The 15,907-nt window shown below is 41.7% G+C and overlaps 1 protein-coding gene across 3 annotated transcripts in view; it reads right to left on the bottom strand.

Moving 5' to 3' along the window:
• The window catches only part of jade2 (jade family PHD finger 2), a 233,130-nt gene that overhangs the window by 200,828 nt on the left and 16,395 nt on the right, over window positions 1–15,907 (bottom strand). For all 3 annotated transcript variants that reach the window (XM_085364657.1, XM_085364658.1, XM_085364659.1), the window contains exon 2: window positions 1,268–1,331. In XM_085364657.1, the coding sequence (XP_085220783.1) occupies window positions 1,268–1,331 (64 nt within the window). The remainder of the gene's footprint in view (window positions 1–1,267; window positions 1,332–15,907) is intronic.

Here is a 15,907-nt window from a genome sequence, read left to right as displayed (position 1 = left end):
TTGATTTCCCCGGAGAGATCAGGGTTTATCTGGATCTGCACATCTTCTCTTTACTTTAACAAAGTATTACAAGACTTAAATACACAGACCTTTGTACCAGTTAGAGAAATTGGAAAAGACACAAGATCTTAGCTCCACTGAAATGTTGTGGGTGGACCTGAAACTGATGATACGTGCAAGAAAACCCTCAAGGTTTTGCAAATAATGGAACTTTGCATGGGAAGAATGGTTAAAATGTCACACGCAGGGGGACATCCATCTATCTTCCTAACTTCTTATCCGATTCAAGGTCGTGGGGGCTGGAGACTATCCTAGCTGTCATGAGGCGAAAGGTCAGATACACCCTGGAGGGGTAATCCAGTGCCCCTTTATGGCCCAGCCAGAGAGACAGATAACAAGTCATACGGTCAAAGCAATCTCCAGTTAAGCTAAAACACAAGGCTTTGGACTTTGGGAGAATACCCAGAGAGAATCCACGCAAGCACACGGACAACATGCCCCACGCAGAGGGGTCCTAGCCGACTGAAGGATTTAAACCAGTGTGAGGGAATGGTGATAACCACTGGATCAACATGCAATTATACAAAACACCTACAAGAAGGTTTTTCTGTTAAAAGGGACAAGACGAGCCTCCGAGACCCCCAAGTCGTACTTACTACACAGATGGCTGTTTTGTGTTGCATAAACTGAAAAAGATGGCTTTCCTTGTGGTATTGCCCAAGTAAACCACCTGTATTTGCAGGCTCCGTTTCAAAATGCCTCAAATTTTGCAATCTGCTCGTCCAGTAATGATGCACCACAATCTGTTTTCGTAGCAACATCTCTCTCAAAGAACGACATTTTCCGACAAATTCGCACTTATTCTAAAAATAAAGACTTTATTCTTCAAACCTTAAGTTCTTATTCCCACCGGTGATTTCTGTTATGCTAACTGGTTAAATCGCGCTCATGTTTCCAGTGTAGCTCGGTTTTAAAATGGCAAGTCTTAATGAGCAGAGGGAGGACAACCATGAGACAGGAGGAAAGTCTATATGGAGAGTGAATACGAGAATTGGGAATTGACGAAGACCAGGCAGCTCACCGTATAAAAGCAGCAGAGGAACTCGCTTTTCTCACACTTTCAGGATTCCATCGTCACACACACACACACACACACACACACACACACACACACACACACACACACACACACACACACACACACACACACACACACACACACACACACACACACACACAGATACCCTTTCCCTGAATCCCAACTTACTGTCAGTGGTGTCAGAGTCGTTGCTGCTCGTGGAGTATTTTCTCCTCTTCTTTTCGCTCTCCATCTGTTAGGGGGGTGGCAGGCAGGCAGGCAGGCAGGCGGGCAGGGAGGGAGGGAGGGAGGGGGGCAAGAGAGAGAGAGAAAAATGACGAGTGAGAAGATGTTCACCATGAAAACACAAGTGTTAATGAAATAATGTGCTGATGGCACCAATCTGTCAGAGCCTCCAGCAGGCAGCCTGCCAGAATAAACTGACTTGATCACCGTTACACATTAGCACTTTGGACTCCCTGGGATACAGTTGTTCCATTTTTCCTCCCACCACCCCACAACCACCACCACCACACATACAGAGGGAATCCTTGTACTAGTCGACAATGAATCCATCCTTTTATTAGCCTTGTATTCACTGCCAGCTTTGGCACAAGACCCTTTCTTATGCATCTGTTTCAATACTGAAGGTACTCCTTTCTTCATTATAATGGAGTGAAACCAAATCAAGTGAGAGCAAAAAAAAAAAAAAAAAACACAGGCTTCTCTCATCCAGATAAAATCTAGGACGCTTTCTAAAGCTCTAAGCAGCTGTGTTTCTTTGTGATAAAGCGCACTAAAAAGCAACCTCTATCATCTGGACATCTCTTTCTAATAACAGCATTATGTTCATTTGTCACCTTATCTTTCTAATTCTAAGATAAGCACTGAAAACTAAAATTGAGCTTTGGGCCGCTATTCAGTTTGATCCAGAAGGAATTTGTTCTACTGCAAAGTCACAGCAGTGTTTTAGTGATGGGATTAAAACCTGCTTTCACTCAGTGATGTTTTTTTAAAGAAGTGGGGAAGCAAGCTGTAAAGGCATAGAAGATTATGAGATTTTTGACCACCTTTCGCTTTGTCCTGCAACATTTTTCAATTTCCTTCAAATCCACTGGGAGCCTTCTGTACTAAGAGACGCAAAGGCGCACAAGAGCAAAGCAACTCAGTGGCGATTCCTGCACATTTTCAGTTTTACTGATTGTGGGGTTAAAGGAGCTTGGAAAGAAAAGCGTCTGGACTTCTTTAAGTTGCTTGAAGACGTTTCACCTCTCATCCGAAAAGCTTCTTCAGTTCTAAGGTCAAATGGTGGAGAGTCGCATGATAAGGTGGGGCCAGGTTTCACAATGAACACACCCGAAACTCTGGCTGATTGGGACCCACGCCCAGTTTCACACCTTGGCTCAGGCGATTAGAGGATCATCAGGGGGTCCTTTTGTCCCTCTGTGGGGGGATACTCCCACTAGGTTTATATCTGGGACTCTCCACCATTTGACCTTAGAACTGAAGAAGCTTCTCGGATGAGAGGTGAAACGTCTTCAAGCAACTTAAAGAAGTCCAGACGCTTTTCTTTCCAAGCTCCTTTGACTACGATGACCTGGATGACTGAGAACCTTCACAGACTGATTGTGGGGTTACAATGAAAGGCCTGCAGGGAGAGCAGGAAGCAGGTAAAAGAGAATGTAGAGAGGTGGAGGCACGCTCTGGAGAAAAAAAGGAGTGAAAGTCAGTAGAAACAAGACAGAATACATGTGTGCGAAATAGAGGGAGGTGTAATGATGAAGATTACCTGGGGTCAACCATCCAAAGCAACAAGAGAGGTAAAGAAGAGAGCGCAGGCAGGTTGGTGAGGGTGGACACGAGTGTAGTGGAGGGGGGGATGTTTGACAGCAAGAGTTAAAGGGAAGGTCTACAAAATGCTTACGAGTTTAAAAGACCAGGATGAGCATCAGAGTACGTGAGAGGGATAGCTCAGGTTGAACCATTTGGAGACAACGCTGGTGAGGCAAGGCTGAGATGGCTTGGATGTGCACAGAGGAGGTGTAGTGGATATATTCAACAAAGGATATTAAATTTTGAGTTGTCAGGCGGGAGGAAAAAAGGAAGTTCACAGCAGAGGTTCACGGATATAGTGAAGAAGGATGTGCAGAGGGTGGTTGAGACAGAAGAGGATGCCAGGGGGGAATCAGAAGAAGATGAAGATGAAGTTGAAGGAAAAAGAAGAAGAGTTGACAAAGAGGTATACGGTGCTCTACCAAAACCTCCTCGCTACTGCTTTGCAGATGTTTGTATATGAGGCAGTGATTTGCCTGCAAACAGTCATCAACAGTAATCAAAATGTGAAAAGTGCAACAGAAACATCTGCCTTCAAAGTAAAGCTTTCGAAACATGTTTGCAATACTAAGGAACAACTTGTACAATGAAAGTGTTTCTAATTTTCACAGCTTCACTACCGCTCAACAAGTAGCGGCGGGAGGTTAACAAAAAAATCATGCGGTGGTCTTTAGGTCTAAAAGACCAACAAACAGAAACTAAAGGGAGCAAGGTAACGTAAACAGACTGGAAGTAAAAGCATATTTCTATAGAAATTCTCCGCTTTGTGTTGTTTTTTGAAGATCGGAAACGCCTTCGATGTGCTTATATGACGTAAAAGACTGCAAACACTCGATATAAGCGAGAAAACTCCAAAGGACTCCTTCATCTTATGAGAACCAAGAATACAGAAAGTTTGCCTCCTCCGCAAAAAGACTGCAAAACACTTGAGTCATAAAGGATATCGCTCAACATGAATGGGCCCCTGCCAAGAGATCAGCTTACTGTACATAACACAGCAGATGCATTTAGTGCAGGGGTGCTCACACTTTTTCCGCATGTGAGCTACTTATAAAATGACCAAGTCAAAATGATCTACCCACTACAAAAATCCAAAACATATACTTATTTATAAATATATTGAGGATTCTTTATATCTACAATGTATATACATGCATAACCGCAATATCCAATATTTCACAACACAATTAACTATGTAAATTTTTTGTCATTACCTGAGTTTACTCTGATGACTTGCACTGAATTGAATCAGCCAGGGATGCATAGTCCGGACAGTAGCTGCTGACGGCCAGGTTTAAGAGAAAAAACCGAGAGCTAAAAATTGGAGTTAACTCGCTGACTAGCTTGTCAGTTTTACTACACTTCGCGCCGCTGTTTGCGCATGCGCAGCGACCTAAGCGTCAGAAAAAATCTGCTGTCATCTGACTGGCTTCCCTGTATCAATCAAGTGACGGGATGGATGATAGGCTGGCATCTATTTTTTTAATGCCATGCGATCTACCAATACTACCTTTGCGATCGACTGGTCGATCGCGATCGACGTATTGAGCACCCCTGATTGAGTGTATCAGGGAGATACTCAACTTTATTATCTAACAACCGTTAATTTCAGATGTAACCATTTCAAGCTGGTTTTATTTTTTAATTAGAACAGATACATGCAGTGCAAATTTAAAAGCCACCGGGTACCCATATCCACAGTAGCCTTCCAATTATGTAATTTAGCTTCTTATGTATATTACAGCAAGCATCTGCCTTGCTGTAATATTGAAATATTTATTTCAATTCAAATTCAAAATACTGTTAAATAACTTTTTTGTCGATTTCAAATATTTAGCCAAAAATTGGTTTTGATTAGCCAACAAAAGTTTCCCCAAAAGCCGTTAAGCAACTTTGTAAATAAACGTATCCCTTTGAAGCCAAATGTATATTTGATACATGAGGTTTTGCGACTTCTACACCATGAGATGTAAAAGGAGCTAAATAAATGGCACATTTTATGCAAAAAAAAGATTGAAAACAAATTAAAAAATAACATATTCAACAAATTACTTTTTTTTATTTTAGTCAAAAGGTTCAATAAACACTCCATTTAAAAATATCTGGAGACCCTCTTTTCGTAATGAAATAAACTGTGTGTTTATAATATTTGTGAACGCTCTAGAGGAAATTGCATTCTTCACTCAAGCAAAGAGATTGACAGTCTGTGTCGTGTCAAAAATCACTTAAGCTTCGGCATCTTTTGCCACCCTGAATTTGAGCATTTCTTAATTGTAAAATGTGGGCAAAGATCAGAAGGAACCCACAGGCATGAAAGTCAAAATGCTGTCAGATCAGCACACAAATAAATGCAAAGTCAGACACATAAATGTTAACGATGGTATACTATAATGAGAGACTAAAAATAAAGCTTACTTTCACAAACTGAGTTTAATTTAAAATCCATCTCTGGCTAGAATCGAATAGAAAGAATAGTGAAGAGAAAAAGGGGGTGGGGACAAACAGCCCAATAAAATGTTGTTAATCTATTGCCTGCTGTTAGCTTGAGGGTCAAAGGGGAAAAAAGAGGGTATAGGTCAAGAGAGTCTGAAGGAGACAGAGACTGAGCTAAAGAAAAAGGAAAAGATAAAGTCCAGAAAAAAGGGGTTTTAGCGTATTTCCAAACTGAAGGAGGAAGCCTAAAAGAGGAGCTGTCTTACAACCTTCAGAGTGGGGAGGAGAGATTTATGTGCCAGTAAAACTGGGCTATTCCCTCTTAAATGGGGCTCTTCCTGTAGCCTGGCCTCCCCGCCTGTCCTGCACACACTTAAGTACTCTGACATTTATGCTGACGAAAACAAAAAAAACTAAAAAACGCCGCGCTTCTTTGCTGCCTGTGACCATTTCCACTCCAGAGTCCTGCCATTTCACTCTTCCCCTCTTCCTCCCCCCTTCCCGTCTTTACTTGCCTTACAATAACAGGGACACGGAGTCTGTGGAGTAAGGTTAAGTACATTATTGACTTCCTCAACCTCTGTTGCCTTTCTCTCTCTCGCCGTCTTTCCACCTCTTCCCATCTGTCTAGCTTTACCTCGTCTTCCTGCCTTTGAGGGGAGTTGTTAAGTACATCACCGACTTCCTCCGGCTACGACTGTCTGACTTCGAGTCTGCACGCTTGGATCCATCTCAGGGTTTCCCCTCGCCTAATAAACTCGCAGACGACCCACTTAAACCACGCTCGGGCTACCAATGCGTTTTGGTTTTTTTCTTTCTTTCCATGTGCAGCTCAGTCATTTCTCTCCTGACCGCTTAAAGGAAAATGTCAACGCTGAGAAAATAAGACATAAAATAAGTTTGAGGGTCTATGTTTTACACCAACCTGCTAAATGAGTCATTTTGGGAGTGTTTTAAAGCAACTGCAACAGAGACATTTTGAGGCACGGGCTCGAATAAGCACAAAGATTCAGAGCTTGAGCTTCAGACGACCTGGTTTGCGGTTTGAGCCGGCCGGTCAATTTACTGAGCACTAAAAACAACCAGGTGTCTCTCTTGTAAAACGCTGGTTTTTATTCGATTTATTTATTTTTCTGTGCGAGTTGAGCAAACCACAGCGTGTGCGCATTAGCATCTCCTTTTCCAGCTGCCTAATAACACACACAGTGATGTCGCTCAACAGCCTGACCAAAGATCAACAGCAGGAGCTGGTGATGACAAGAACGAGGTGGTAAACCCAAACTGAATGAAAACACACCAAGAAGAAGGTGCAGAGCGTACGTCAGGAAACCTTTTGCAGGTGCTCGATCACAAAAAAAAAAAAAAGTCGAGAGACACAAAAGGATTATTCACTGGATCCCACGAGAGTTTAAAGAGCATCAATCAAGGTATGCAAAATGTCCTGGCATTTTAAAATGTCTACAAGGACATCTCATACTACAGCTCTACCAGTGCACTGAAAAGAAACTAACTGGATTAATTTACAGCATGATTGGGTATAAAAAGAGCATCTTAGAGAGGGAGAGCTTCTCTGAAGTAAAGATGAGCAGCAGTCCCTCACTCTGAAAAAAAAAGAAAGAAAGAAAAAACCTGCAGTTCTGGAACAATTTCCGAATAATGTTCCCTGAAGTAGAACTGACTTTGAATATCTCATCATCTGCCGTGCACAGATTCAGGAAATATGGAGAAAAGGCTGATAATAATAATGTCTGTGTCCTCGGGTGGCACTGCATCAAAAACAGACGTGATTCTGTCGTGGAAATCACAACATGAGCTCAGAAAAACTGCCAGAAATCACTAAAAACAGTTCACTTCGCTATCATGCAAAGAAGAGCCAACATGTGAACACGGTCTGGAAACACCGCCGTCTTCTCTCGGGCTCATTTAAAATGGACTGTGGAAAAGTGGAAAAATGTTGTTTAAAGAAGACGAACAGTGAAGTTCTTTCTGTAAAACACAGACGCAGCATCTTCCCAGCTAAAGAGGAGCGGGACTATCAGGCTTTTGTTAGCACTCAGCTCAAAAACTTTAACCTCTGATGGTATCGGTGTGCAACAGTGCCTACTGAACTGGCACATTTGGAAATGCACCATCAAAATTACAACATATATACAGGTGTTAGAGCAACATATGCTCCCATAATGTCTTTTTTGCATATTTCAGCAATACGATCAACAGCATCCTTCATCTTGTCATGGTCCCCGTGTCTGCCCGGCCGGCTCCACAAGGCCACATGTGTTTTGTGTACATTCTCCTCTCTCCTCCCCGCCAGGGCGGAGCTCACTGAAAGCTCCCGCCTTTGGCACACACACCTGCATCTCGTCAGGCTCTAATTATGGGTTGGACTCTTGAGGCCGGGACGCAGACAGCCTCACCGCTGGATGATTGTGCTGGACACGTCAGTAAACCTTAGCCTGGTATCCTTAAGCGTTGTGGACCTGCTGTGATCTCTGTGTAACCCTCTTTTCTCCTGTGCACAGTTTCCCCAGACCCATGACCAACCTGTTGTTTGAACCGTTGTAAAGAAGAAGAGCTAGCATGTATGTGACTCCTATCCCGGACTTCCCTTTCGGACCCAGGACCCCCGCTCCCCTCACTGTATATATCTGCACCTGGTGACTGTGTAAATAAACGTTGTTTTCCCCTGAACTCTGCTCTGCGCCTGAGTCCTACCACACCGCATGACACATCTATTAGAACAGCATGGCTTCACAGCAGAAGAGTCCAAATGCTGGACTTGGACTCACCAATTGAAAATATTTGACACATCATAATACGAAAAGAAAAAAAGACAAAGAAGACAGAGGACTGTTGAGCAGCTAGAATCCTCTATCAGACTAGAATGGGACGACATTCCTCTCTAAAGTCCAGCAGCTGCTCTCCTCAGCTCCCACACATCTACAGGCTGTTGTTAAAAGAACAGGCGATGTTACACAGTGGTAAACATGGCTTTGTCCCAACTTTTTTCAGATGTGTTGCCATGCCATTTTTCTTCTGTTCCGCTGTAAATAAAATAAGGGTTTATGAGATTTGCAAATAACTGCATTCTGTTTTTATTCATATTTAACCGGTATCCTTTTTTTGGAATTGGGGTTGTAGAGAAAGCCGGAAATATTAAAATTAGGGATTCTGGGATTGCTTATCCTGGCTCACAGTCGCGACCCGTGTTTGATGTAATGCATAGAAAGTGTGCTTTTGGTACCGTCACAACTCAAAATCTTGTCATGGCAAACCTTCTAATATTTCTATAACAGGTTAAAAAGATATTTCCAGGAAAAAAAACCTGCATGCAACACAGTCGGAACGCTGTAGAGTCGTTAATATAGTTTACTTTAAAATTTTGAATGGCAAAGGTCAACGGCTTGTTTAGTTTTAAAATAAATAAAGATGTAGGGAAAAAAACTATTACCTAAAGCGACTCTTTCAGCTTGTCTTTTGTGTTGACCAAGGCCTCGAGGTAGCGGCTGCTGGTTGCAAAACAGCATAGGCGTAAATAATGCGACAATTATTGCACAGGAGGTTTTGCATTTAACAGATGGTTGATTACAGAGCCATTCAACCAGACTCTTGTCTTTACAGAGGAAGGGAATGTTTGCACCCTGGCACTGTGAGCTAGCTTCTGACACTTGGATTTCATTTGGTTTGCTGTTAATGCTAACAAGCTGTTACTTAGTGAAGTACAAAATCCCGAAACTTATTCCCCGTTGTGTGAAGACAGTCCAAAGCGATTCTCTGTATAATGTTAGAGTAGCAGTTGGAGAGCTGGGTTCATTTTACTTAATCACAGCCCACTTTTGGTTCCAATTGTGGTGTTTTTTTAGTCCTGCAACTGGTAGGCAAGCAGTACATTTAAGCAGTAGCCAGGCGCTCATATGTTTTGGACTGAATTATAAAGAGTTTTCCTCTTAAGGCTGCACCATTTCCCTTTCTTTTTCAATTTTTTTCACTGAACTGACCAGAACGACAAAGCGTTGTCAGCCAATCTGGCAAATTTTGGCCGCTCAAGTTATTTAACCTACCAACCATTTTCAAAATACAAAAAATAAAGGATTAATTGTTCTATTTTGCCCATTAAAATCTCACCTGTTATTTAAGATGCTGCTGGTATCTTTAGTTAACCAGACATAAAGCTATCATGAGGGCTGAAGCTGTGATTGTAAGCTTAGCGGACAGTCTCTTTAACCTCCTGTCCTGTGGTAACCCAGCATTTCTCAATGCATGCGTAAAGGGGGAATTGCTGGCCCGTTTAAGTGAAAGACTTGACAGTAATTGGAAATGTCACTGTATCGCCTTAAAAATCCCCCTCCCCTCCTGTTTTTTTGGGGGGAGCAGAATCACCTAAGGCAGAAAGCAGACCAACGGCTCAACAACTGCCAAGAACAGCCACTAAGTTCATTTTCTCAATTTTTCTCTCCAGCTCTGGCTCACTTTTTCTATATCTGCACCTGATACCCTTCCTTTCCTTTCACTCAGTCGCCCGACCTTACTTCCTATTTTCTACTGTATGTCTCTCCGTCCTCCTTCCTCTCATGCAGTATGCACAACCGTGTCTTCAATCAGTTCGGTGAATACCAGCTTAGCCTGCAGATTGAGATATTTTGTGTTCTACAGAGAGACGGGGTGGGTGAGGGAGAAAAGGAGAGGGAAACGACTCGCAAATGTACAACTTTATATCTATCAGTGCAGCGAAGCAAACACCAGGTCTGCACTGGGTTACGTCCTGAATCGAAAACCAAAAAGAAAGAGACAAAAGGAGAGAAACAAGAGGGAGTATGTGATGGTCTGCCTTCTTGCCAAAAGGCTACAACAGATGGTACGGCATGCTTTTATCTCTGGAGCCAGAATGGTTTAAATCACTTTTTTATATAATTGAATCTATTTTTAATTTGACTTTTGACTTTCCTTTTGCTGCTTACCCATAGTGCTGACTAAAACGGCAGCTAACCACGAAAGCAGTTTATGAAATCTTTTATATTATTTTTTGGTGAGCTCCTCTGAATGAAGTACTTGATTGTAAAGGACACTGTGACTTTCACATTTCTAGGAGCAGAAAAAACAAGCATCCTACATTTAATGCTTACGCATCATGGTCACCTATAACTAATGGTTGAAACTTTTATACTCACAAGTCTTTTCTCCGAATTAAGATGTATTTTTTTCACCGTACATAAACGTAATGTATTCATCTGTATCTATTTTGCCTGACACATGAGGACCCTGTACAAACACACTGAAAGTAGAGCTCAACATTAGCTATTTGCCAATATATCAGTGTAAAACATCTGATATCAGTCGGGCCTGTTCCCAGTGGAAGGACTCCACCTGGAATTTCAAGACCAACCCTCTGTTTTTTGCAGATGATGTGGTTCTTTTGGTTTCATCAGACACTGACCTCCTGATCACACTGGGACGATCTACAGCCAAGCAGGATTGAGAATTAGCGCCTCCAAGTCTGAGATTATGGTTCCCAGCTGGAAAAGGTTGGATTGCCCACTCCTGGATGAGCTGCTGCCCCAATTGGAGAACATTATCTCAGGGTTAGGTTCAGGAATAAGAGAGCAGAGGAGCAGGAGAGTGGCCTGCAGATTGGCACAGCATTGGCAGGGATGGGGATGACATACAAATCTACTTTGGTGAAGAGAGAGCCAAGTGTGAAAGCAAAGCTATTGACTTGCCACTCGATTCACAATCCCTCCCTCACCTATGGTCGGGATCTGTGACTCGTGACAGAATAAGATCACAGATACAAGCTACTGAAATGGGCTTCCTCTAGAGGGTGATCCCAGATAAGGAGCAGGATGAACATTAAGTTGCGAGCAGATTATTTTTAGATTATTTCGTAGGTAATGATGTCTAATCTGATCAAACTAACTGCCATAATATCGAGCCATCTTACTGTAGCCGTAAAACATACGTGAATATCAACTTGTTAATTAAAACTATTGGAATTAAAAAGAAACGTAAAACGAAGCCAGCTGGCTTTAAGTGAACAGTGTGATATTTGGCTGCCAGCCACTGAGGGAAATCCCAGCAAAGAGAAACATCCTCATATCATATTTACAACGGCAAAGGCCGAGGCATTATGTTGCAGGAACCTTCAAAAAGCAGATTACAGGACTTTGTTGCCTGATGTCATTTATTATCAGTCCTATGAGACTGTTTTATTTGAGTGCATCAAACAGCCCCATGTTTTATGATGCAGTGCTATGCGTATCAGTCGACAGCTGCAGCACATTTGGATGTATTGTACCGAATTATACTGCATCAATGCATCATTTTAGATATAATGTAATACATGATAATATAGAGCCAAGTAGTCAATTACCCAACAACTTTCCATATCTGTTAAAAAACATATTATATTTTTAAGAAATAAATGTGAGACAGTCTTTTATGATATGTTTGGATTTAAGATTCTTTATTAAAAAGCAACAGTCAAAAATCCAAAATCCAAACAATCTGAAGCACTGGGAAAAATACTGGGAAGTACTTTCTATTACTCTGTAGCCCAAAAATTATAGATGACTTAAATAGTGCTCTATCAGAGCACATTGTTGCATTCATGTGTTTCACTCCATCACAATGCTGTTGGTTTGTGTTGCATTATGTTCCCGTACTATAATAGCTCTGCACTCCGTCAGAGTTGAAGCAGGACAATAGCTGGAGGCAGCCAGCTGTCAGAATCAATGAAACCCTGTTGTACAAAGAGGAGAAGACCATCAAACAGAATGAAATATTTAACTATGTCACGAACTGATGTGATTTGGTGTGGCTAAACAGGTCTAAAGAAAAGGAAGGAATTAAGTTTAGGAAAGAGCAGAGAGAAGGACTGAGGTATCGGGAATTCCAGATCAATACAGCAGAGAGTTCACAGAGCTCGGAGGTTAAACCGACCGGGAGACTATTAAAAAAAAATTCAGAGGAAGACAGAGGAGCTGCAGAGGCAAACAGCAGTCTGTTAGCCTCGCACAACAGAAATCTGAGTGTAATGACAACAAATTAGAAGTATGAACAAACACTTAAACCATAAAAGAACTTTAAAGTACATTAAACAAAACCACATTTCCTATTGATCTGGTTCATTTAAAAAAAATGCATCACAACCTGGTCTCCATTTCATCTAATTCAGAATTAGTTAAATTCAGTAACCAAAAAAAAAACCAAGCGTACAGGCAAAGAGACGGAGACCACATTCAAATACTCACTCATACACACTGTAGGTGTTGACATGCTATCCGCTGCCCTGTGGCCCAAGTATGTAACAAAAAAAGAGCCAAAAGAGTTATGGTTTCTCTTTTTCTCTAATTTTCACCATTTTGCCTCTTTACACCACAACAGATATCAGAGGAAACAATCAGAGCGCAACTGAGGTGCAGACTCTCGGCTGTAATTCAAAGGGTTGCCCAAAATTATTGTATTACACAGTGAGGACTTAAGGCTTGAATGAAATTGGACAATTCCCTGTTTCATGAGCCAGATGTGATTTTTTTTTCTTCATTTTTTCCCATAAATAAAGCTTGTTAAAAGTCTGGAGTTAATTCCAAATGTGGTATTTGCTATTGGAAGCTGTTTCTGGGAACCACAACATCCAGTCACAGGAGGACCAAATGCATGTGAAACAGGCAAATAATTAACTTAATTAACAACAACAATAATAATAATAACTCAGACAAAATGCAGGATTATTAGGAATGACCAAATCAGTGGCCGCTGAGCTCGACATCATGACCAACCATAGATGTCCACAGACTCCCACAAAGGTAGATGAGCGCAGGATCCTTTCAATGATTTACATTTTTATGTGATCTGCCCGGGACTACAGACGTAAATGAGCAGTTTTGCTCCAGGAAGGAGGTATATTATTCTCCAAGCCCATCATAAGGCACACAAGGCTCATACTGATGATCACCAGAGTGGACAGAAGAAACTAAGATCAACCTGTACCCGAATGGTGGGAACTTGGAATGGGCTACAAGCCTATGCATAACGCAGTACCTGCAAAACATACCGGTGTCACGGGGATGCATGGATGTGTGGCTTCCAGTCACATTGGGTTACTATAATTATTGATGGCGTGACAGAAAGCAGAAGCAGACAGAAGCTCTCTGCGGTATATAGAGCTATTCTTTCAGGCATGTGACAGTAGTGATGGAAAATTACCCAAAACATACTGTTAATGTAAACCCAGAAGTTTTTAAAGGTAAGGAAGCAGAATCTTCTTCAGTGGCTGAGCTGATCACATGATCTCAACCTTATTAACTATGTATTTTACAACCAGAGAACAAAACTGAAGGCAGAAAAGCAAACTACAAATGAAGACAGCTACAATAAAGGCCTAGCAATGCATTACAAATTGTGATGTCTGTGGTTTCCAGACATCAGGCAGTCTTAACAAAGTGTTAAAAATAATCAGTTTAATTTTTCCAATTATATTTAAGCCCCTGAAAATAGGGTAGTGTGTATAAAAATGGATGTTATTCCTCAGTGGTTAATTAACTTAGCTTCAATGAATTAAGGCTGAGCGTCTGCACCTTAATTGCATCTTGATTGTTCCATACGCAGGAAAACTACAAAAAACATCCAAAATTTTTCCACATCAAACCGCGTGTCCCAATTAATATGCAGGAATGGTGTGATTGATCCAGTGGTAATCATCCCTTTGCTTAACGTTAAGATGTTACTATCAGCCTTTAAAGTCTGCCTTCAAAAACCAGTCCGGTCTCCTTCAGCTCAGATTAATTCAGATTAGCTGTCATGTGCAATCTAGTCCATATTACTCTAGCAGAATCCACTGGTGTGACTTATTTTTTCCCCAGTTACTCTGGCTGATTACACTTCTGCTGAGATTAAAACTAGGTGGAGCTTTGCTGCGTAATGCTCTGGATACAAATATGTATACGCACACACACGTATGTTGCGCGTATGTGTGCACGCGCACGTGTCGGTGAGTTTTACCGGGCTTAGAAAGACACCTTAGGTATTAGCTGGTATAAGCCACATTTTCTGTTCATGGTTTTTCTGTCAGCCCAAACCATTTACAGTGAGAATGTTGACTAATGCATGCTGGGAAAAGCCAAGTTGCCTGGGGAGCTAATTAATTGGCTGACTATGACACTGCTGAGAGCACTGTGTCTGACTGAATGTTTAAAGGGGACTGTCCTCTGAAATGTGCAACATATAAGGCTTGAGAAAAAGGCCGTACGCGGGCAGCGAACAGCAGGTGGGAAAGAAATTCATGACTCAGCTGGTTTTAGCAGTTCATATAGAGTAGAGTGAGCTACAGCACAGACACCAAGTACGCATGCTCCTCAAAGACGAAGGATGAATTCACATTCGTGCATGTTAGAAGCAAGATTTCAGAAACTTTATTCACTTTGAAAGGTGTACCATCGAGTCTGTACAATTAAATCACATTTATTAAAAATGCTCCAGTGCATGCACTCACCAATCTAACTGCACTGTGAAAGCAGCAAGCAAAGGAGGTGCAGCCTGTCAGCTCACATCAAAATGAAGGAGAAAGTACTCCTTGGTGAAATTACCACAGTTAGTCATAAAAAGCGAATGTCCCTTAGGTGTTTTTGGGAGTTCGCTTCACTTGTTTAAATTTGTTTGTGACGTTTCTCACAAGAAGCCGCTGAGAATCTAAAATGGCAAAACTAAAGTAAACAAAGCTTGGGAATTTTCACACACCAAATTAAAATTTCTTGAATTAAAAGACCAGGGTTTAGTCACCAGACAAAATAAGGCACAGATAAATATATGATGTAAATTGGTAACCCGTTAAGGCAAGGAGGTCTGATGCCTTCCTAAAACATATGCTACAACGTTTGGGCAGTGAATACAGTCGTCATTCCAAATAATACTATAAGAAACACCGATTTTTGAAGTCATGAAACTCTTATGATCTCCAAAGCTGATAAATGGTCTGTATTTGTACAGCGCTTTACTAGTCCCTAAGGACCCCAAAGCGCTTTACACATCCAGTCATCCACCCATCCACACACATTCACACACTGGTGATGGCGAGCTACATTGTAGCCACAGCCACCCTGGGGCGCACTGGCAGAGGCGAGGCTGCCGGACACTGGCGCCACCAGGCCCTCTGACCATAACTCACGGAAAGAGCGCGGCGAGACTGCTTTGAGCTGATACAGGCAACAGTAATTCAAATAACTGTTCGTTACAACCAAGTTATGCAGAAGACCATCTCTGAACGCAGCAGAAGACCTCACCAGATGGGACTGGTGTCAGATAAGAACAGGAAATTGAGGCTGTAGTTTTCAGACGATCACCAAAATTGGGCAATAGAAGAAGCATGAAAAAAGTTTACTGTCATATTAATATGGACCAAAATCTCTGAGAAATGTTTCCAGTCACAAACAATTAACACAGTTCTCAAGAAAAAAGAGGGTTGAACCCAGTAATAGCACAGCAGACCTCATAAAGTCACATGAATAAAATCCTAAAGTAATAGGATACATTTAAAAGTAATCAGACCTAATTCTGTGTATGCTAGGACAGGCT

This window comes from Diplotaxodon limnothrissa, linkage group LG10 (assembly GCF_057381915.1).
Source record: "Diplotaxodon limnothrissa isolate DT_005_m linkage group LG10, D_limnothrissa_male_GT1.1, whole genome shotgun sequence".
In the NCBI taxonomy this organism is placed as follows: Eukaryota; Metazoa; Chordata; class Actinopteri; order Cichliformes; family Cichlidae; genus Diplotaxodon; species Diplotaxodon limnothrissa.
Note: the sequence above shows the minus strand (reverse complement) of the source record. Positions and strands in the feature narration are given on the sequence as shown.